Below are 23,667 nucleotides of genomic sequence, written 5' to 3'. Positions count from 1 at the left end.
TATGGAAACTTGGATAGTGTTATAAATTCATCCATGGATGCTAAAATTAATGGGTAAAAGTTTGAAGAGATATAGGATATTTACATACCCTGAAAATATCTCCTCACAAATTATTCATGAATTCCAGAGTGAAGAATATGAACTTTATGGTAGAAAAACAGTAGGCACCACCTTAGCAAAGTGATCATTGCTAAATATTGCCAAAATGGAAATGCCTGACCTCTTAAAAGATAGTAGCTCCTGTCATTCAGTAAACTGGGTCCATATCAGTGAACTGAGTCCATCCTCAGTCCGTACTCAGAGCCTCCGTGTAAGACAAAGGCCTTTCTACAGCAAATGCATTCAGTATCTGGGCAGTTTTCATGAATGCCATTTGCCTCATTTTATCCTTCTGGAAAGAGAACTCGAGGGCTGCTAGTGCAAGGCCAGGATAAAAGCATTCAGAGTTAGTTTAGGTTTTCCTTTATGTCTGGTCCTTGAGCTCATCCTCTTAACCCTCAAGGAGATGACCTCAACATGAGATGATCAGATCAAGGAGAATCAGTGCTCCTCTTTGGATCCCTAAGGACGTTTCCCATGGTTGGGGCCAGCTTGGTAGTCCTTAGCAGTACGCTTTGTACTTATGGTTCACCTAGTGAATGAACTAGCTTAGAAATGATTTATTTCATTTCAAATATCGCTTTGAGTCACGGGCTTTCATTTAAATTATAGCTAGCTGGTGAGTGTGTAAGGGCTGCTCAAAGATCTATCGTTTCTGAAGATGGCCCAGCCTATTTTACCTCTTGATGTAAATATTTGAAACTGACAACGATTGCTTGAGAAAATAAAATTTTAAAAAGGCTTTTGTCACAAACTAGTAGACACCGTTCAGTTGTTTGCAGTATCAATTTTATCGGCCCTCTTTTTGAAGAGATGGTGAGAAATCCTTTTCCATCATTGGTGGGAGATTTCCTTAAAAAGAGGCCAATGGAAGCTGCAGGAACAGCATCAGCCACTAGAGGGGAGTATTCTGCGCCCGATAGCTCAGTCGGTAAAGAATCCGCCTGCAACGCGGGAGACCTGGATTCTATCCCTGGGTTGAGAAGATACCCTGGAGAAAGAAACGGCCTTCCACTCCAGTATTCTGGCCTGGAGAATTCCATGGACTGTGTAGTCCATGGAGTCGCAGAGTCGGACATGACTGACCGACTTTCACTTTCACCTTGAACGCCAATTACCTGGGCAATGAGGGGACAGTCTAAATAAACAGTATTTAAGAAAGCAAACTCCATCCATGAATAGGTGCCCCAGGTAACCCTCTAAGCTTATGAAAGGCCGCAGTCTCCTGATTGCTTGGAAGAACTGTGGCTTGCTTTCCCTCTAGGATTCGTGGGGCTTAGTGAAAAAGGTCTATCTCCAGGTTATTCATTTATTTATAAAAAATTCAGTTCAGTTCAGTTCAGTTCAGTCGCTCAGTCGTGTCCGACTCTCCACGACCCCATGAATCACAGCACGCCAGGCCTCCCTGTCCATCACCAACTCCCGGAGTTCACTCAAACTCATGTCCACAGAGTCGGTGATGCCATCCAGCCATCTCATTCTCTGTCGTCCCCTTCTCCTCCCGCCCCCAACCTTTCCTAGCATCAGAGTCTTTTCCAGTGAGTCAACTCGTCTCATGAGGTGGCCAAAGTATTGCAGTTTCAGCTTTAGCATCAGTCCATCCAATGAACATCCAGGATTGATCTCTAGAATGGACTGGTTGGATCTCCTTGCAGTATAAGGGACTCTCAAGAGTCTTCTCCAACACCACATATATTTGGCACTTGCCTTGTGCTTGGCACTATTTTAGGCACTGGTTATACCCTTGAACAAAACTGATAAAGTTTCTTGCTGAGTTTACATCCTGGTTGGGAGAGACAGTCAATAAACAAACAAGAAAATATCTATTGTATCAGTGGTGTTAAGGGCTATAAGGAAAAGTAATCAGGATAAAGGGCCAGGTCTCATAGTTGGCAAGGCTTTGTTATTTTGAACAGACTGGTTAGGGAAGAACATGGCAGAAGACCTAAAAGAGAGGCCAGAGCAAACTGCATGGATATCTGATGAAACAGTGGTCCAGAGAGAGAACTGTAAGTTCAAAAGCACTGACATAAGGGCATGCTGGACATACACAAAGCACAGCTATTTAGCTGGTGTGAAAAAAAGCTGCACATTCCCACCAACAGTGCAAAAGAGTTCCCTTTTCTCTACACCCTCTCCAGTAGAAAACCATAATTTAAAAAGACACGTGTATCCCAAAGTTCATTGAAGTACTATTTACAATAGCCAGGATGTGGAAGCAACCTAAATGTCCATCAAGAGAGGAATGGATAGAGATGGTGTGGTATATACACATAATAGAATATTAGTCATAAAAAGAAACAAAATTGGGTCATTTGTGGAGATGTGGATGGACCTAGAGTCTGTCATGCAGAGTGAAGTAAGTCAGAGAAAATCAAATATTATATATTAATGTATATATGTGGACTTCCCTTGTGGCTCAGCTGGCAAAGAATCAGCCTGAAATATGGGAGACCTGGGTTCAATCTCTGCATTGGAAAGATCCCCTGGAGAAGGGAAAGGCTATCCACTCCAGTGTTCTGGCCTAGAGAATTCCATGGACTGTGTCATCCATGGGGTCACAGAGTCAGACACGACTGAGAGACTTTCACTTCACAGTGTATATATGTAGAATCTAGAAAAATGGTACAGATATATCTGTTTGCAGATGACAACACCATTATGGCAGAAAGTGAAGAGGAACTAAAAAGCCTCTTGATGAAAGTGAAAGAGGAGAATCATCCTGCAATATGGGAGACCTGGGTTCAATCTCTGCATTGGAAAGATTCCCCTGGAGAAGGGAAAGGCTACCCACTCCAGTGTTCTGGCCTAGAGAATTCCATGGACTGTATAGTCCATGGGGTCACAGAGTCAGACACGACTGAGAGACTTTCACTTCACAATGTATATACGTGGAATCTAGAAAAATGGTACAGATATATCTGTTTGCAGATGACAACACCATTATGGCAGAAAGTGAAGAGGAACTAAAAAGCCTCTTGATGAAAGTGAAAGAGGAGAGTGAAAAGGTTGGCTTGAAGCTCAACATTCAGAAAACTAAGATCATGGCATCTGGTCCCATCACTTCATGGGAAATCGATGGAAAAACAGTGGAAACAGTGTCAGACTTTATTTTTTTGGGCTCCAAAATCACTGCGGATGCTGATTGCAGCCATGAAATTAAAAGATGCTTACTCCTTGGAAGGAAAGTTATGACCAAGCTAGATAGCATATTAAAAAGCAGAGACATTAGTTTGCCAACCAAGGTCCGTCTAGTCAAGGCTATGGTTTTTCCAGTGGTCATGTATGGATGTGAGAGTTGGACTGTGAAGACAGCTGATTGCTGAAGAATTGATGCTTTTGTACTGTGGTGCTGGAGAAGACTCTTGAGAGTCCCTTGGACTGCAAGGAGATCCAACCAGTCCATTCTAAAGGAGATCATTCCTGGGTGTTCATCAGAAAGACTGATGCTAAAGCTGAAACTCCAATACTTTGGCCATCTCATGCGACGAGTTGACTCACTGGAAAAGACTCTGATGCTGGGAGGGATTGGGGGCAGGAGGAGACGGGGACGACGGAGAATGAGATGGCTGGATGGCATCACCGACTCGATGGACATGAGTTTGAGTGAACTCCGGGAGTTGGTGATGGACAGGGAGGCCTGGCGTGCTGTGATTCGTGGGGTCGCAAAGAGTCGGACACGACTGAGTGACTGAACTGAACTGAGCTGAACTGATATCTGTTTGCAGGTCAAGAATAGAGACACAGACCTAGAGAACTGATATGTGGATATGCGGGAGGGGGAGGGAGGGGGCGGGATGAATTTTGAGATTAGGCTTGATATATATACACTGTGCTGTGTGCTGTGCTTAGTTGCTCAGTTGTGTTCGACTCTTTGCAACCCCATGGACTTAGCTCACCAGGCTCCCACAATGTGTAAAACGGATCGCTAGTGGGAACCTGCTGTATAGTACAGGGAGCTCAACTTGGTGCTCCTTGATGAGCTGGAGGGGTGGGATTGGGATAGGGAGAAAGGGAAGTTCAAGAGGGTGGGGATGTATGTATACATCTAGCTGATTCACTTCCTTGTACAGCAGAAAGTAACAACATTGTAAAACAATTATACTCCAAAGAAAAAAATAAAATAAAATGAAGATATATTATTTGAAAAAGCTGTACAAATGTAAATCAGAGTAAAATAGAACCCTGAAGCTTCTTTATACCAAAATCAAATAGCATTCATTCAGTATTTTCTAGTCCTAGTTAAGAGAGGAATCTTAATTTGAGTGCAGGTTTTGCAACATACTAGCAATACTAGCAGAGATTCTCTGGGTAATTTAACCTCTGTGAGTGGCAGTTTCTTCAGATTATTGTGAAAGCTAAATGGGATTAATGTAAATGAATTTAGCATTGTACCTGGTATATGGAGAGAAGAAAGTAAGAAATTACATTATCTATACTCATGATGGATAATGTAGTTGCTGCTGTAAACATAGATCTAGCCTTTTAAAAGGAATAGAGCCAAATGTAGCTGAAGGATGGGTATATTTTAATTAGTAATGAAGGTGAATTTCTTAAAAGCCAACAGTAGCTGAAAATCATTCTAGAAAAAGGGATTGTAAGAGCAATGGAAACATGTACCAAAACCTTAAAATATACATATAATGCTCAATTCTTTAAAAGACTTTAGTGAAAAGCTAAGCAACATCTTAAATATTTACAGGATATTTATAAGACTCTCTGGATGGGGGATATAGTGTGCTAGGGTGGATATTAGATGCCATGTTGGAGTTTATATTCTTTGTGAGCAAGGTTTGCAGTGATCTATTTAAGAGATCATCAGTGGATATTCTAGAATATCTATATAGGAAGGATTGGGGGGAATTAATTAATTACTAGAAGGGATCCAAAAGTAAACTTTTCTTGAAGGTGTTTTTTGAAAAGCAAATGCTGTGTTTAGAGACTTCCCTAGTGGTCCAGTGGTTAAGAATTCCCCTTCCAGTGCAGGGGATGTGGATTTAATCCCTGGTCAAGGAATTAAGATCCCACATGCTGAGGGGCAACTAAACCTGTGTGCTGCAAGTAGAGAAAGCCTGTGCGCTCAGCACAGCCAAAAAAAAAAAAACACCATACCCCACTGTTTATTTGAGATAATCAGGAGTGGGGCAGTGGTGATGGGAATTAAGAAGGAGCTGAAACCACCTTTCAGCTGGAATAATGGGCCAAATCTGTACCAAAAACCCATATTTCTTGCTACATACTCAAATCACAAGGAATTCTTTACTGTAGGGAAGACTGCCATGTTGGGATAATATAGGGGAAATCATACCTGTCTTAAGTTGGATGAGGCCTTGAGGAATCCTATTAACAGAAAGGATATATCCATCTTCTGTTAAGACTTCATACTCCTCACAAGGATAACCTTTATGTTGGATGATTTCACTCTATAGAAAAAGCAAAAAAACAATTTTTTAAAAAATTTCATTTCTGTATGGTTATGCTCTCAATGATTATAAAGTAAAAAGTAGATTTCTTGAGCATGGAAGAGATAGACAAGAAATTCTCTGCTTCTCACTAGCTATTTAGGTTATTGTCTAAAAAAAAAAAAAAGTAAAGCCTCTCCAGTTCTCATTTTCTTTATCTTTAATGTGTAGATTGAACTAGAAGGATAGTTTCTAAGGTGTAGCCCTGATGCTCTTGATAGCATCGCTTGGACACTTGGTAGAAACACGAAATGATCAGTTTCCACTCACACCTATTGAATTGGGAACTCTGAGGATTTGGGTCTTAACAAGTCCCTTAGGAAATTCTGATGCACTCTAACATTTGAGAACCACTGAACAAGAACACTTATTCCAAAACCTGAGCATATGCCAGAAACATTCGGGGTATTTAAATATTCCTGACCCACTTCAGGTTAGGAATCAGGTAATTCCAATGCATTTGTAGAATATAAAGCTGCCAAGTCTCCTAAGTATCCTGTTTCTGCCCATTGTCATTACTTAGAGAAGGAGGGAATTATTCCTGTTAGCTGCTGGTTTTAAAGGAACAGGAGAGGAGAAAGCCAGGTGCAAAGTGGCCAGTGTAGTATATAGGATAAAAGGGCATAGTAGTTAAGAGAAATGCTGTGGGGTCCCACCGCTTGAGCTTTAAAATCCTGACTCTTGCACTAATACATAATCTGTGTGATCTTAGGAAATTTAGTTAACCTGTCCCTATTGCTCAGTTTATTTGTTCATAAATTAGGTACTCCAATAGTTTATTCAGGCTTCCCGGGTGCCTCAGTGGTAAAGAATCTGCCTTCAATGCAGGAGATGCAGATTTGATCCCTGAGTCAGGAAGATATCCCCTAGTGGAGGAAATGGCAATCCACTCCGTTTTCTTGCTGGGACAATCCCATGGACAGAGGAGCCTGGAAGGCTGCAGCCTGTGGGATCTCGAAGAGTCAAACACAACTGAGCACCCACATATGACCATGCAATAGTTTGTATTCTGTGGGGTTATTGCAGAGAATGTAAAAAGATAATCCATATATGACACCAACAAGACTGAGTGGTACATAGTAGGGACTTAATGAGCATTAGCTACTGCTGTAATTGAAAATCACCCCTACCTCTGCAAGTAACTCCTATTCATCTTTCAGAATTCAGGTTAAGAAACCTTTCTTCAGAAAAACGTTCTTAAATTCTCTGTTTTACATTTTCTTTTTTGATTTCACTGCTCTTGTGCTTAGTAATTGAGTGTCTGTCTTCTCTGCTGGATTGTTAACTCCATGAACTCAGGGCTTCGATATGCTTAGATCTCTCTCACTTTGGTGCTTAGCCCAGTATTGAGGCCTCACAGGTGCTCAATTAACATTAGCTGGAAGAATACTTGAGCACAACAAGTTGTATACCAAAATATAGGATAAATTATATCCATATGAGTTAGTTGTGTGTATATACTCAGACACTTAGTCATGTCCCATTATTTACAACCCCATGAACTGTAGCCTGCCAGGCTCCTCTGACCACGACATTTTCCAGGCAAGACCCTGGAGTGAGTAGCCATTTCCTTCTCTAGGGGATCTTTCCAATACAGGAATTGAACCTGTGTTACTGTGTCTTCTGCATTGGCAGGCATATTCTTTACCATTGAGCCAGATCCTTAGGGGACATCCTTCTGGCCCTTAGAAGTTCCCATACAGATTCTTCTGGGTTGTTGAGTGAAGAGAATCTCTTTAGTTGTAGATATAGCCAATCTCCCTGGGCCTCACCCACTGGGTGTGCCCAGCACCTACACAACGCTCGGGCTTTAGGAGCCCTAAGACTAAAATCCATTAAATTGGACTCTGCATGGAGAATTGTACATGGAGAGACAAAGAAAGATAGAAAATTCTTATAATCTCTCATATAAATTAAATAAAGTAGAATAGAAGTGCTTTAGAGTACTAATTTATATGGCTTCCCGATGGCTCAGTGGTAAAGAATCCACCTGCAATGAAGGAAACGAGAGTTTGATCCCTAGGTGGGGAAGATCCCCTGGAAAAGGAAATGGCAACCCATTCCCAGTATTTGCATGTGTAGATTCAGAATATTTTGATAGCCTATTTAGAATTTTAGAATTCATTCAAGGAAGTTTCTGTAAAAAGCATCTTAAATCTGCTTAAAGGTGTATTAAGTCTATGATAAAGCTATGGAGCATGAACATTACAGAGAATCACCTTACTCAGCTGGAGGCAGGCTCTTCTTCCCCAGGAGGATTTGTTGTAGAGTGGTTACAATTATGAGTTGTGTGTTCAGGCAGGCCTGGATTTGAATTCTAGTTCTACCACCTACCAGGGATGTGGCCTGATTTGAGTTGCTTAACTTCTTTCATCTCAGTTCTTTGATTGGAAAATGAGGATGGTCATATCTATAGCATAGGACAGTGAAGATGAAATAATATCTTTTCGGCTTTCACCACAATTTCTGCTGTGGGATAAGCATTACTATACCATGAATGTTATTAAAATTCAGCTAAGAATGTGAGCAGAAGCCAAAAAAAATTCTGTGGGATGCCTAGAGAGGTCACATCATTCATGAATTTTACCGACAGGAAGACCTCTCTATCATTCATAAAGGTCCGTTTACTGCCAGTCAACAGAATTACCAGCTCAAAATAGGATTAAATAGAATGGCACAAAATGTTACTAAAAAGGGCTATCCTGAGAGTAAGAAAGGAGGTCTAATATCTTTCTAATATTGGAAAAAGTAGAAGAGAAATATAATTAGCACAGATGATATGGAAATAATCATAGCAAGACACTGCAATGATTTAACTGTTCATAGGATTAACCTAAGAATTCAAGAAAAAGTTAAATTGCATTTGACTCTCAAAAGGATTTAATTATTTGCCTGAATTTATCGAAACTGTTCAAGGTAAACCCATATCCACTCACACCCAGCTTAGTGTTCTTTTCAGGACAATATGTTAATTTACAACTATGCTCTACTAGCAAAAATCACATTTAAATATGATATTTAATGCAGATAATTAATACACAGTTGTAAGCAATAAGCATGTAAGGTACTTCTTTTCCCCCCAAACATGGAAAATCCCAACTTACAATATTCATGAATGCTTCTGGGTCCACAGTGATAGTTGGCATATGTCCTGAATTCACATTTCTCTGGAACAAATGCGCCACCAGGATCAGAAGCCACATCTCGTTTCTGTATGAAACAATCCATTCTCTTGACAAGATTTTTGACATGGTCCAACACCTGCATTTATATCTTCCTGGTAATATAACAACTGATTCTAAAGTCAGAAGAACCTCTAGGTTTAAAAACTCTTTCACATGTTTTCTGGATATAATTTCTTCTCCAAATTCCAAAGCATATTAAATAAGCTTGGTTGATAGGAACGAAAGAACATAAAGTAGAATGGAAACACCATCCAGAATGTCCCAATACTATCTGGCTCCTCCCATTCCATCACACAAATTGGTGTGTAGAAAGAACTTTCTCTGATGCAACCTGCAATTAAGTGATACAACCCATAAAAATCTCTGTTCACCATCAGGTAATATGAACCTTGCTGTGCTTAGCCACTCAGTTGTATCTGACTCTTTTTGACCCCATGGACTGTAGCCCGCCAAGCTCCTCTGTCCATGGGGATTCTCCAGGCAAGAATACTGGAGTGGGTTGTCATGCATTGCAGGCAGATTCTTCATCAGGGAAGCCCAATATGAACATAGGAAGTAAGCATCACTTTCTTTTTACCTAGTTCTTTAAAAAAATTTTTTTATTGGAATAAATTTGATTTATAGTGTTGTGTTAGTTTCAGATGTACAGCAAAGTGGATCTGTTATACATATACATATATCCCCTCTTTTTTAGATTTTTTTCCCGCATATTGGTCATTAGAGTATTGAGTAGAATTCCCTGTGTTATACAGTAGGCCCTTATTAGTTATCTATTTTATATTTATGTATAGTAATGTGTATATGTTAAAACCAATATTCCAATTTCTCTCCCTTTACCCCTTTGTAACCATAAGTTTATTTTCTACATCTGTAAGTCTATTTCTGTTTCATAGATGAGACAAGTATATGATATCACTTATATGTGGAAACTGAAAAAAAGGTACAAATGAACTTTTTCCTATTTCTTTTCTTACCTTTTTTTTGTTAAGTAGAAAGATATGAAGTCTGCAGGAAACTTTATAACCCTAATTTAGAGTCATATTTTAGGGCTTTAGTGATCATTGTCCTTTGGTTGAAGGTCAATATAGTGATAAACATTTTTACTTAAAATGTGGAAAAATTTTTAGGATGTTTTCTATTTTCATTGATGGGTAAAAATATTGATTGAAAGACTGAATCCTCCATGTTTACGTCATTTCTAGCTAGTTCAACTAAATAGATGACAAGTTTTATTTGGGGATGTAATCACTAGTTTGCCGGGAGAAATATCAATAACCTCAGATATGCAGATGACACTACCCTTATGGCAGAAAGTGAAGAGGAACTCAAAAGCCTCTTGATGAAAGTGAAAGAGGAGAGTGAAAAGGTTGGCTTGAAGCTCAACATTCAGAAAACAAAGATCATGGCATCTGGTCCCATCACTTCATGGCAAAAAGATGGGGAAACAGCGGAAACAGTGTCAGACTTTATTTTTTGGGGCTCCAAAATCACTGCAGATGCTGATTGCAGCCATGAAATTAAAAGACGCTTACTCCTTGGAAGGAAAGTTATGACCAACCTAGATAGCATTACTTTGCCAACCAAGGTCCGTCTAGTCAAGGCTATGGTTTTTCCAGTGGTCATGTATGGATGTGAGAGTTGGACTGTGAAGAAAGCTGATCGCTGAAGAATTGATGCTTTTGAACTGTGGTGTTGGAGAAGACTCTTGAGAGTCCCTTGGACTGCAAGGAGATCCAACCAGTCCATTCTAAAGGAGATCAATCCTGAGTGTTCATTGGAAGGACTGATGCTAAAGCTGAAACTGCAATACTTTGGCCACCTCATGTGAAGAGTTGACTCACTGGAAAAGACTCTGATGCTGGGAGGGACTGGGGGCAAGAGGAGAAGGGGACGACAGAGGATGAGATGGCTGGATGGCATCACCGACTCTGTGGACATGAGTTTGACTGAACTCCGGAAGTTGGTGATGGACAGGGAGGCCTGGCGTGCTGTGATTCATGGGGTCGCAAAGAGTCGGACACGACTGAGCTACTGAACTGAACTGAACTGAATCACTAATTAATAGCTGAGAGATTAATTTGATGGATACCTGGTAATTGAATCATCTGCAATAGCTAAAGTGAGCTCAGCCTAGTTATTTTCATGAACTAAATGTCCCAGTTCAATCAACTATTTTAGCAATGCCTTAGTCAACTAATATTTAGGCAAACCAGGAGAATAGTCTTACTGTCATTGTAAGTAAAGAATGTGTTAGAATTTAAGAAAAAATACTATTTAAAGTAAAATACTTCTTTGCTTTTATATCAGATCTTCAGAACTGAGGTACCAGCAGCCACATTAAACGAGAGACTTTTGGAATGTGGTTGGTGAAGGAACTAAAGCTGAAACAGGAATGGTGAGTCTGTGAGTAAATACCCACCCACACTTTCAGTCTCACCCACTCTGGGCCGCCTGGCATAGACATGAGGAGGTGAGCTTGCAGCTCTTATCTGGACCAATCTCAAAATCTCCACCACTAAAGATTTGATGTGTGTTAAGAGTATGCTTTGACCTAATTTAAGAGAGCAAATAGATGGGGAAACAGTGGAAACAGTGAGAGAGTTTATTTTTGGGGGCTCCAAAATCACTGCAGATGGTGATTGCAGCCATGAAATTAAAAGACGCTTACTCCTTGGGAGGAAAGTTATGACAAACCTAGACAGCATATTAAAAAACAGAGACATTACTTTGCCAACAAAGGTCTGTCTAGTCAAGGCTATGGTTTTTCTATTAGTAATGTATGGATGTGAGAGTTGAAGTATAAAGAAAGCTGATTGCTGAAGAATTGATGCTTTTGAACTGTGGTGCTGGAGAAGACTCTTGAGAGTCCCATGGAGATCCAACCAGTCTATCCTAAAGGAGATCAGTCCTGGGTGTTCATTGGAAGGACTGATGTTGAAGCTGAAATCCCAGCTTTGAAACTTTGACTACCTGATGTGAGAACTGACTCATTTGAAAAGACCCTGATGCTGAGAAAGATTGAAAGCAGGAGGAGAAGGGGATGACAGAGGATGAGATGGTTGGATGGCATCACCGACTCAACAGACGTGAGTTTGGGTAAACTCCGGGAGTTGGTGATGGACAGGGAGGCCTGGCGTGCTGTGGTCCATGGGGTTGCAAAGAGTCGGACACGACTGAGTGACTGAACTGAACTAAAGAGAGCAGAGGAGTAGGTGCCCAATGCTGCAGAGCCCAAGTCCTCGGTGCCCACTGAGCTCACGCTGAAGTTATGCAAAATAAAATTTTAGAAAAGAACTTGGGTTCCCACTGTTGACACTTTAGGATTTTAAAATGTCATTCAACCAGATACATACACACTGCATACATGCTAAGTTGCTTCAGTTGTGTCTGACTCTTTGCGACCCTATGGACAGTAGCCCGCCAGGCTCCTCTGTCCATGGGATTCTCCAGGCAAGAATACTGGAGTGGGTAACCATGCTCTCCTCCTGGGGATCTCCCCATCCCAAGGATTGAACTCCTGTCTCCTTCATTGCAGATGGATTTTTTACCACTGAGCCAGTGGGGAAGCCCCATATACACACTCAGTCAGTCAGTCAGTTCAGTCGCTCAGTCGTGTCCGACTCTCCGCGACCCCATGAATCACAGCACGCCAGGCCTCCCTGTCCATCACCAACTCCCGGAGTTCACTCAAACTCACGTCCACAGAGTCGGTGATGCCATCCAGCCATCTCATTCTCCCTCGACCCCTTCTCCTCCCGCCCCCAACCTTTCCCAGCATCAGAGTCTTTTCCAGTGAGTCAACTCGTCGCATGAGGTGGCCAAAGTATTGCAGTTTCAGCTTTAGCATCAGTCCCTCCAATGAACATCCAGGATTGATCTCCTCTAGAATGGACTGGTTGGATCTCCTTGCAGTATAAGGGACTCTCAAGAGTCTTCTCCAACACCACAGTTCAAAAGCATCGATTCTTCGGCGATCAGCCTTCTTCACAGTCCAACTCTCACATCCATACATGACCACGGGAAAAACCATTGCCTTGACTAGACGGACCTTGGTTGGCAAAGTAATGTCTCTGCTTTTTAATATACTATCAAGGTTGGTCATAACTTTCCTTCCAAGGAGCAAGCGTCTTTTAATTTCATGGCTGCAATCAGCATCTGCAGTGATTTTGGAGCCCAAAAAAACGAAGTCTGACACTGTTTCCACTGTTTTTCCATCTATTTCACATGAAGTGACGGGACCAGATGCCATGATCTTTGTTTTCTGAATGTTGAGCTTCAAGCCAACCTTTTCACTCTCCTCTTTCACTTTCATCAAGAGGCTTTTGAGTTCCTCTTCACTTTCTGCCATAAGGGTAGTGTCATCTGCATATCTGAGGTTATTGATATTTCTCCCGGCAATCTTGATTCCAGCTTGTGCTTCTTCCAGCCCAGCGTTCCTCATGATGTACTCTGCATATAAGTTAAATAAGCAAGGTGACAATATACAACCTTGACGTACACCTTTTCCTATTTGGAACCAGTCTGTTGTTCCATGTCCAGTTCTAACAGTTGCTCCCTGACCTGCATACAGGTTTCTCAAGAGGCAGGTCAGGTGGTCTGGGATTCCCATCTCTTTCAGAATGTTCCACAGTTTATTGTGATCGACACAGTCAAAGTATACACACTACTATATATAAAATAGGTAAACAACAAGGACAGCACAGAATACTACTATCTCATAATTATGTATAATAGAAAAGTATCTGAAAAAGAATAGAAAAATCTGAATCTACTTTGCTGAATGTCCATTTGAACAGTCCACTTTGCTGTATACTTGAAACTAACACATTATAAATTAATTTTCAGGAAGTTATACAGTCAGAAGGAAAGAGACTCTCATTCAGCCCTATCATTTTCATTTAGGAAAATATGCTAAAAAGCCTTGCCTAACATTACCTAGCTAGACTGTAGCAAGGCCAGAAATAAAATTTAGGTGTTTTAATTCATCACTGAGGATTATTAATACATGGGGAAAAAATGTAACATTTCAATGTTCCCCATTCAAGGACAAAATTGCATCTACTATCAAAAGCAATTATATCAAACTCTATGAATTGTCTCTTTACAAGTTTTCTCTAGATTAAAACTCAAAATGACTCTCAATAACTTCATTATAAATTTGCACATATCTCCCATTGTGCCAATATATTCGGGTACGATCAACTCTCACATAACATATATGTGAATACTGTATAGACTTATAAAATGAAAGAATTGATACCAAAAACTGATTAGTTTTGGGAAGAAAACCCTATGTTTTTGGTAGTGGGACCACTTTCCTCCAACACTACCTCTTTTTCAGCCTTTAGAAACTGTTCCCTTCTTTTTACGAGCATAATGTAAAGAAAATAGAGTTCAATTCAGTTTATCAAATTCTTGGGTGACTTTATGAGCTCACATCTGTCAGTTTGGAAGCAAGAAAGTGACAGGCAAAGTCAAGCTTAAAGAACTGCATTATGAACAAATGTGAAATAATTATAGTTCTTCTCCACTGCAGAATTTTAAGAATGCCCTTAACACCTGAGCAATCCACAGCTCATGGAAAGTATCAGCAGCATCACAAATTGAGCCAGTGTGACCTCACACTTGGAACTGTTTATTTTGAGAGTTTTATCTTTAGAGGTTTCTATCAAGGAACTCTGATCTTTTAAAATTATGTATATATATATATACCATCTCAACACATAAAGAAAGATGATTTGAAGTAGAAGAGATGGGAATACCAGACCACCTGACCTGCCTCTTGAGAAACCTGTATGCAGGTCAGGAGGCAACAGTTAGAACTGGACATGGAACAACAGACTGGTTCCAAATAGGAAAAGGAGTATGTCAAGGTTGTATATTGTCACCCTGCTTATTTAACTTATATGCAGAGTACATCATGAGGAACGCTGGGCTGGAAGAAGCACAAGCTGGAATCAAGATTGCCGGGAGAATATCAATAACCTCAGATATGCAGATGACACCACCCTTATGGCAGAGAGTGAAGAGGAACTAAATAGCCTCTTGATGAAAGTGAAAGAGGAGAGTGAAAAAAGTTGGCTTAAAGATCAACATTCAGAAAATGAAGATCATGGCATCTGGTCCCATCACTTCATGGGAAATAGATGGGGAAACAGTGGAAACAGTGTCAGACTTTATTTTTTTGGGCTCCAAAATCATTGTGGATGCTGATTGCAGCCATGAAATTAAAAGACGCTTACTCCTTGGAAGGAAAGTTATGACCAACCTAGATAGCATATTTGGAGAAGGCAACGGCAAGCCACTCCAGTACTACTGCCTAGAAAATTCCATGGATGGAGGAGCCTGGTAGGCTGCAGTCCGTGGGGTCGCTGAGGGTCGGACACGACTGAGCGACTTCACTTTCACTTTTCACTTTCACACATTGGAGAAGGAAATGGCAACCCACTCCAGTGTTCTTGCCTGGAGAATCCCAGGGACGGGGGAGCCTGGTGGGCTGCCATCTATGGGGTCACACAGAGTCGGACACGACTGAAGTGACTTAGCAGCAGCAGCAGCAGATAGCATATTAAAAAGCAGAGACATTACTTTGCCAACAAAGGTCCATCTAGTCAAGGCTATGGTTTTTTTTTTTTTTTTTTTACAATATTATATTGGTTGGTTTTGCCATACATTGATATGAATTTGCCCCGGGTTTACATAAGTTCCCCCTCCTGAACCCCCCTCCCACCTCCCTCCTCCCTTTATCCTCCCTCTGGGTCATCCCTGCATGCCAAGGCTATGGTTTTTCCCGTGGTCATATGGATGTGAGAGTTGGACTGTGAAGAAAGCTGATCGCCAAAGAATTGATGCTTTTGAACTGTGTTGCTGGAGAAGACTATTGAGAGCCCCTTGAACTGCAAGGAGATCCAACCAGTCCATTCTAAAGGAGATCAATCCTGGGTGTTCATTGGAAGGACTGATGCTGAAGCTGAAACTTCAATACTTTGGCCACCTCATGCGACGAGTTGACTCACTGGAAAAGACTCTGATGCTAGGAAAGGTTGGGGGCGGGAGGAGAACGGGATGACAGAGAATGAGATGGCTGGATGGCATCACCGACTCTGTGGACATGAGTTTGAGTGAACTCCGGGAGTTGGTGATGGACAGGGAGGCCTGGCGTGCTGTGATTCATGGGGTCGCGGAGAGTCGGACACAACTGAGCGACTGAACTGAAATGAACTTGGGAATTTCTCTTTCTTTTCCAGGACTCCAGTGATGTGTACACTGTTTCTGTTTTAGTTCCAAAATTTCTGTTTGCTTTTTTAAATGTTTTCTATCTCCTTGTTGAAGTTCTCATTTTATTCTTGTTTTCTCTCTTTCTTTATTCTATTTTTGGCTGTGCTGAGTCTTCACTGCAGTGCATGGGCTTCTCTAGCTGTGATGTGGGCTCAGTTGCCTCGCAGCATGTGAGATCTTAGTTCCTTGGTGAGGGATCAAATCTGAGTCCCCTGCTTTGGCAGGTAGATTCTTAACCACTGGAGCACCTGGGAGGTCCCACATTGTTTTCTCAATACCATCCAATTATTCATTTGTGTTCTCCTTTGGCTGAGTATCCTTAGGACAATTATTTATAATTTTTGTTGGGGAATTCCTGGGTTTCCATTTCTTTGGGAGAGTTACTGGAGGTTTACTGTATTCCTCATTCTTCACAATCCCTAAAGCCTTGTATTGGTGTCTGTATTTGGAGACAGTCATCTCTTCCAGACTTCATGATCTGATTTTGGTAAAGGAAGACTTTTACCTGTGAGTGGGGACATGCTGAAGTGTGCCATGACCTCAGAGCTAGTTGTGTAGGGCACCAAGTGCAGGAGTGTGTGGCGGCTCTGGGTCCAGTGAGGAATGATGTCTCTTGGGCTCAGGTTGCTAGGATCCATAGCATCGACAACTGTGTGATCCTTGGTGAGTGTTGCAGTGTTGCACTCCGCTGTGATTACAAGGGCTTTTGGGGCCCTCAAAAGGTCCAGTGCCTGGAGTGCCTGCAGGTCCAGCAGTTATGGACTGAAACAGGTAACAGTAGTATCTGGAGGTGAGGTTGAGCACACAGTTGGCTGCAGGGGCCTGTGTAGTGGCTAGGACTGATCGCAGACACCCAGGTAGTGGTGGGGGCTAGGGAGGCAGCAAGAGCAGGCCCAATCAGGGGCGCACAGTGGTTCTCCTGTGGAGTTATGGCCCTCTGTGCTCTGATTTGATATTTGTAAGGTAAACCAGAGTTTCTTCATCAACCAGTGAAACTATGAGATATCTGGTATAGAAAGCAGCAATTGTATTCCCCACAGACTGGTACAAGTGAAAATCCCAGATCCATCTTGTCCTGGTCCTGTGATATTTTTTATTTTTTCAGCCACACAATTCATCCATTTGTCACATGAGATCTAGTTCCCTGAACAGGGATTGAACCTTCACCTCCTTCAGTGAAAGCTTGGAATCTTAACCGATGGACCACCAGGGAAATCACATGGCCCTGTGATTTTTGTTAAACCTCTCAATCTCTCAGAGTCTCAGTAAAAATGAGATGCTAGCAGGATAAATGGGGAAATGTATGCAAATGGAATAAGCATGAAGTGTCTGCTTAGAGAACTTTCTTTCCTTTCTCTTTTTCTTTTCCTTGAAGGATTCTGTGATATAGACTCAAGCTTGGTGGCTTGTTCTCAAATTTATTTCTAAATCAGAATTAAGGCATAGGTTGTTAGAGCCAAAATTGCACATTTCTGAAATCATTTAGTTCAATCTTATCACTTTAATTTAAAAATTATATAGTATGCACAATACATATTTGTGGTGAAACTTAAAACACTATGAAACACATTGGATGAGATGTATATCTTGCTTTTCTTCCTGGAATTAATTCCTACTGATCATTTGATGTGTATACTTTAAGACACTTTTTATAAGTTTACATATATGCATAATTATGTTGATAATTATACATACACATAACATTATTTACATGAATAAATAAATTTATTTACACACATGTGTATATTTACATATTTATATACAACTCTGGGAGCCTCTGTCATATAAAAGGTTTTTTCACTTCAATATTTTAAATTATCTCATTCGATATAAATATTGCCTAAAGCTACATTGTGTGGTTGGATGGCATTGCCAACTAGATGGACATGAATTTGAGCAAGCTTCAGGAATTGGTGATGGACAGGGAAGCCTGGCATGCTGCAGTCCATGGGGTCACAAAGAGTTGGACATGACTGAGCGACTGAACTGACTGACATTGTATGTACCAAGATAGAGTGTTGTGCCAAATATTCCTTGTTGATGGCTTACAGCTTGTAATGTTTTGTTATTATAAATAATGCCATGCAATTATCCTTGTATGTATATACATATATATGTATATATATATCTATAGTGAGCACATATGAGAGTATTTTTATAGAAAAAATTTATAGACGTAAATGGGTCAGAGTATACCATCTACGTTTCCATAGCTACTGCTTAGTTGCCTTCAAGAGACCAAATTAACATAAGTTGTCCCAACAGGGCATGAACGTGCTTGTTTCTCCACATCTTCCTTCATCCATTCTGCATTTCTTAAGTCTTTTTTATTTTGCAGTATGATGAGATCAAGACATCTCATTGTAGTTTTAGTTTGCATTTTTTTTCTTTTCTTTTTATTTTGCAACATTACACAGTTTATGGGATCTTGGTTCGCTGACCAGGGATTGAGCCCAGACCCTTGGCATTGAAAGAACCGAGTCCTAATCACTGGGCCACCGCCAGGGAATTCTTCCATTGGCTTAAGTTATAATGAAATTGGGACTTTTTTTTTCTATCTTCATGTAGATTTAATGCATCTATAATTAAGGAGAGAAAATTTAGTATGGATATAAAATTTTTGAACACAATTAATATACTGTTCTTTTTTGGGTGAAAATAATAAATGCTACATTTTTGTCCATAATACAGTATCATTTATATAAATTAAAATTTTTTTATCAGTGTATAGTTGACTTACAGTGTTGTGTTAGTTTCAGGTGTACAGCAACATGAATCAGTTACACATATACAAACAGCCATTCTTTTTTTTTTAATATATTCTTTTCCTATATAGGCCATTACAGCATATTGAGTAGAGTTCTCTGTGCTATTACTAGTTATCTATTTTATATATAGTAGTATGCATTATATATATATATATATCAATTCCAATCTTCCATGAAAATTAGATTTTTAAAATGTTTTGGCTATTTGATTTTCTTTTATGATTTGCTTTTGTGAGTTATTAGCTTGTTTTCTATGTGTTTTTCAATTTGTCTGGCTTTTAATTTTCTATGGATATTTTTCAATTGCAGTGCCTTTCTTTAGTTATTAATTCATCATGCAGAAGTGCTAAGATACAATGAGTTAAGTCTCTTGAGTTTTTCACTTTGGGTTTCTGGATTTTCTGAATTTTAAGACAGCTTTTCTTTACTGAGGTTATACAAATACATTTCATATTCTTTTCAATATTTTTTTCTTAGAACTCTGGACCATTTGAAATTTATTTTTCAGTATGAGTAGGTATTTAATGTGCATTATTTTTTCTTTCTAAATAGTTATTTAATTCAACCAGTATCAATTAAGTCTTTTCTGATTCCACTACTATGAAAGCCACCCTTACTCTTTCACCTTATATCACAAAATCCTGAAGCTTCTAAACTTAACACGATTATCCTAGAACAGTTCTTCTCAGAGGGGAGTGACTTCATCTCCCAAGGAAGCTTCGGCAATGTCTAGAGACATTTTTGGATGTCACTACTATAGGAATCTTACTCTAGTGGTAGAGGCCAGGGATGTTGCTAAGCATCTGACAGTGCACAGGATGGATCCCCAAAGAATATCCCAACCCCAACTGTCAATAATGCTGAGGTTGAGAAATCTTGGCCTAGAGTCATCACAGTGTAGTTTAGTTGCTAAATCTGACATGACTTATGGCAGACTTAGAAACTCCACAGACTGTAGCCTATCAGCCTCCTCTTTTCATTGGATTTCCCAGGTAAGAATGCTGTGGGTTGCCATAGCCTTCTCTGCGGGGGGGGATCTTCTTGATTCAGAGATTGAATCTGAATCTTCTGCACTGGCAGGCAGATTCTTTACCACTGAGCCACCTGGGAGGCCCACAGAGTCATCACAGTATAAGAATATAAGCCTGAAAAAAGTCCTGTTTAGAAAAGGTGTGTGAACATATTTTTTAAATCAGCATTTAAAACTATTGTTTTTGTATCTGTTGACAAATCCTCTGAGAGTTGTTTTGCAAATGAGCTTGTCATCACAATTTAGTACCTGTTTTGCAGGCAAGATAAACAAAAGATCTTTCCTCATTGTCATTTCTATGCAATGTTTCCTATTCTCATAACTAAAATATTTTATGCTCACCAACTGTAGAACACCATGTTTTATCCTCTGGATGAAAAATACATATATTAACTGTGTGTTCAAAGCACTGGCTTTTACTGGATTGGATCGGGACCAAGTTTTCAAACCTGATGTCATCTGTCATATGCAAGAAAATCAGACTGAGAATCATCTGATTGATGAGGCTGGTTTCAGTTCCCACCCTAAACTAATTGAAGCAAGGTATTGGGACTTGGGGTCCAGGCATCAGTATTTTTATCATATGAACCAGATGATTCTGAGGAAGACCAGGGCTTGGGGGTTGCTGCCTTGCAGCACTCACAGACATCTTGCCTGCAGGAGGAGAAACTCTCATCTCTGTGCAGCAAATTGTTCCAAGCTTGTTCCTTCCCCAGAGATGAATTTGGTTCCAGATAGTGAAATAAGACTGGGGGTTTCCAGGGTTAAAGATTTTCCTTGTACTCACCAGCATAAAAAAATGTAGTAAAATGATGATTCATAATGACTCACAATTTCTTTAAGTTTTTAAAATGTGTAAGGAGAAATCATAGGGGTTGAAGAAACAAAAATGACAGCTAATGATAGTTTATTAGCTTCCTTTCATCTCAAGGTTGATTTAAACATTAATTATCATAAAACTGGACTGCACTTAAAAAATATTAGTAAAGCCAAGGGAACAGGAGCATGACAATTTGGTCTGAATGATGCTAGGTAGAAACCACCATGGAGCACCTAAGTCCACCCATTGGGACATCTTGCAAATAGTCTGATCAACTAAACTTTCCATGGTTTACTGAGATGGTTAGCATTTATGGCCACCCAGTCCCAGAGATAAAAGAGCTCTGAAAACAGCAATGACGGGGCTGAATTTCAAAAACTGCTTCAACAATTGTGAAAGAATTTTCTTAAGTACATTTAACAATCAGGGGAAAGTTATCTTGAATTTTTAAATCTTGGTATTCCCAATTTTTCAGCTTTTAATAGATTCATTATATTAATTACCAAAATGATTTCCTGAAGAACATGTCAGAAAACAGAAAATTTGCAATGAATTGACCAAAAATTCTGGTATATCTTTCCAACAGGGAATATACAGCCTATTCTTAATCACATTAATACAGAACAAATGAAATATATCAAAACAAACAATAACAAATACAGAAACTTCATGTAAACAATTTTGAAACAATGTCCTTAAAGACATAGAAGAAAAGCAATTTTTTTCTGCTCTTTCAAATCTATGCTATACCTAATGAAGGATGGTATAATTGAGGATCATAAAAGACTCTAGCTGTCATTGAGTTGCTTTAAAGATTTTTTTTCCAGGGCCATTGAAGGGGTAAGTGTGAGAATGTGCAGATTTAGTTATGATACCTAGAAACACCAATTGAAGCTTCAGGTCACAGGGGCACCTTGCAGAGAGTCCCACCTGGAAGGGACAATCAATGGTAGTGGAATCCAACAGACCTGTGTTTAAATCCCAACTCTGCCTCTCACCAGCTGTGGACCCCTGGACAATTTTCTGATTTTCTTTCTTCTTACCTATAAATTGATAACAATAATAACACCTTTCTTTCATCATTGTTGTAAAGTTTAAGCAAAATATGTGTGTGAGGTGCACAGCATGATGCCTGGCACTCAGAAGCTACCTAATAAGTTGTTATTTATTGTTTTAAACCTTATTTCTAGAATTATGTTCGATTTGCCAGACTTGAGGTGAAGAAGACTGGAAATAAGGTTGATTACTTGGAAATTCTCTACCTCATATTTTAATATATACACAGAACCTGGAATGGGCAATCCCAACAACAAACCATGCTCTTTAGCTGGCAGAGTTTGCTGTATGAGGTTTGGCAAAGCCACTTGGACTGGCCAGGCTGCTCTGGGCGTCATTGGCTTTGCCATGACAGCACCTAGCAAGCGAGGAATTTGGAAGTTCTCCATCTAATAACCCATGTGGACAGCCAAAGTAGAAATTTACTTTTAGGTTACATAATTTGGTTGTCTGTAGCAATTAAAATTGGAGAAGGAAATGGCAGCCCACTCCAGTATTCTTGCCTGGAGAATCCCAGGGACAGAGGAGCCTGTGGGCTGCCATCTATGGGGTCACGCAGAGTGGGACACGACTGCAGCGACTTAGCAGCAGCAGCAATTAAAATATCAAATTTATTATTAGCTGTGTGTGTACCTTGCACAAACCTTTTCTGAAACAGGCAAAGACTTTTAAAAGACCTTCCACATTTTGCCCTACTGGGGATTATGCATCTGCTACACCTTTCTGGAACCTGAAAACACTGCCTCTGAACGTGTTTATGCGTGTCGTGCTTCAGTTGTGTCTGACTCTTTGTGACCCTGTGGACTGTGGCTTGCCAGACTCCTCTGTCCATGGAATTCTCCAGGCAAGAATACTGAGGTGGGTTGCCATGCCCTCCTCCAGGGGATCTTCCCAACCTAGTGATCAAACCTGTATCTCTTGAGCCTCTTGCATTGGCAGGTGGGTTTTTTACCACTAGTGCCACCTAGGAAGCCCAGAAGTTTTTATAAATTCATCTAAATACCCTTAAAAAATCTCCTTACTTATTTTTTCCCCTTTAATAAGTCACTCCAGTTCTAGAGCATCTTTTTCTGCCCTCTTCTTTCTCCAGTAGATAGTCAAGTGAGGAGAAAGACAAGCATATTCTCTTGCTTATAATATAAAATATGAAATAAAAAGCTTTTCTTTCTCTTTCTTCCCAAAAGGTTATCTCTTATTTTCCTCTTTTATTTACCTAAATGTGCAATTCATTCTCTTTAAAAGAATTTTTTCCCCAATAAAAATTTTTATAACTCTCTGATGGGAAATCTGGCAATAAGTATTAAAAATTTAAGTATTCTTAATTCAGAAATTTATTTCTAGGAGCCATCAGTAGTGAACAAAAATATTTTCAAGGAGCAGGGCGAAAAGTTGGAAACAGCAAAAATAGCCACACGAGTGAAATGGTTACAGAAATTCTAATTTATCCTTGCCACCCAATACTATTCTGTTATTACAAAAATATTATAAATGTTTTATCATAGCCAATGCAAATGTGTTTATGTTTTAATGGGGAGAATGAAGGCTACTACACAGTATTTATTGGCTATTTTTTAAGTTATAAGCAGACGTGAGGAAAAATGGGACCAGAGGAAAATCTATCAAAATATTAAAAAGGAGTTTTCTCTAAGGAGGGGGTTCAGTTACTGGTTATTTATTTATTTATTTTTTGTTAGCTTTTCTCTATGTTTAAAAAAAAATGTCTGTCATTAACAAATGTTACTTTTGCAATGATCCAAGAACACAGTTATTTTTTTCAAACTTGAGAAAACATTCCCAAGCCTATTTTAATCTAATAGAAAGGCAGTGTCGTTTAGGAACAAGAAGAACTATAGCTGTGACCTACCTCAGTACAAAGTCCATTGGCTGAAGGTTCGGGAATGCTGTCTCCTCAGCTCAGACACTGCAGTATAAAGGGAGGTTGAAGTGGAAGAGGAAGCTGGATACCGAC

General features: G+C 39.9%; 2 protein-coding genes across 3 annotated transcripts in view; one reads left to right on the top strand and one right to left on the bottom strand.

The window, feature by feature from the left end:
- ANKRD22 (ankyrin repeat domain 22) overlaps positions 1 to 11,131 on the top strand; it is a 52,573-nt gene extending 41,442 nt beyond the window's left edge. The window contains exon 6 of the mRNA XM_055425148.2: positions 11,054 to 11,131. Coding sequence (XP_055281123.1) covers positions 11,054 to 11,116 — 63 coding nt within the window. The 3' untranslated portion in view covers positions 11,117 to 11,131. The remainder of the gene's footprint in view (positions 1 to 11,053) is intronic.
- LIPM (lipase family member M) overlaps positions 1 to 23,667 on the bottom strand; it is a 33,866-nt gene extending 10,199 nt beyond the window's left edge. The window contains exons 1-3 of one of the 2 annotated variants that reach the window (XM_055425142.2): positions 23,563 to 23,667; positions 8,666 to 8,771; positions 5,408 to 5,522 (exon numbers count right to left, since the gene is read on the bottom strand). In XM_055425142.2, the coding sequence (XP_055281117.1) occupies positions 5,408 to 5,522; positions 8,666 to 8,771; positions 23,563 to 23,579 (238 nt within the window). In that variant the 5' untranslated portion in view covers positions 23,580 to 23,667. Of the gene's footprint in view, positions 1 to 5,407; positions 5,523 to 8,665; positions 9,013 to 23,562 lie in introns of those variants that run through there. The other variant, XM_055425141.2, reaches the window with a different exon arrangement.

The sequence above is a fragment of the Moschus berezovskii genome, chromosome 12 (genome assembly GCF_049115385.1).
Source record: "Moschus berezovskii isolate FMDL1 chromosome 12, NW_MosBer_1.0, whole genome shotgun sequence".
Taxonomy (NCBI): domain Eukaryota; kingdom Metazoa; phylum Chordata; class Mammalia; order Artiodactyla; family Moschidae; genus Moschus; species Moschus berezovskii.
This window is presented reverse-complemented; position numbering and strand designations above follow the sequence as displayed.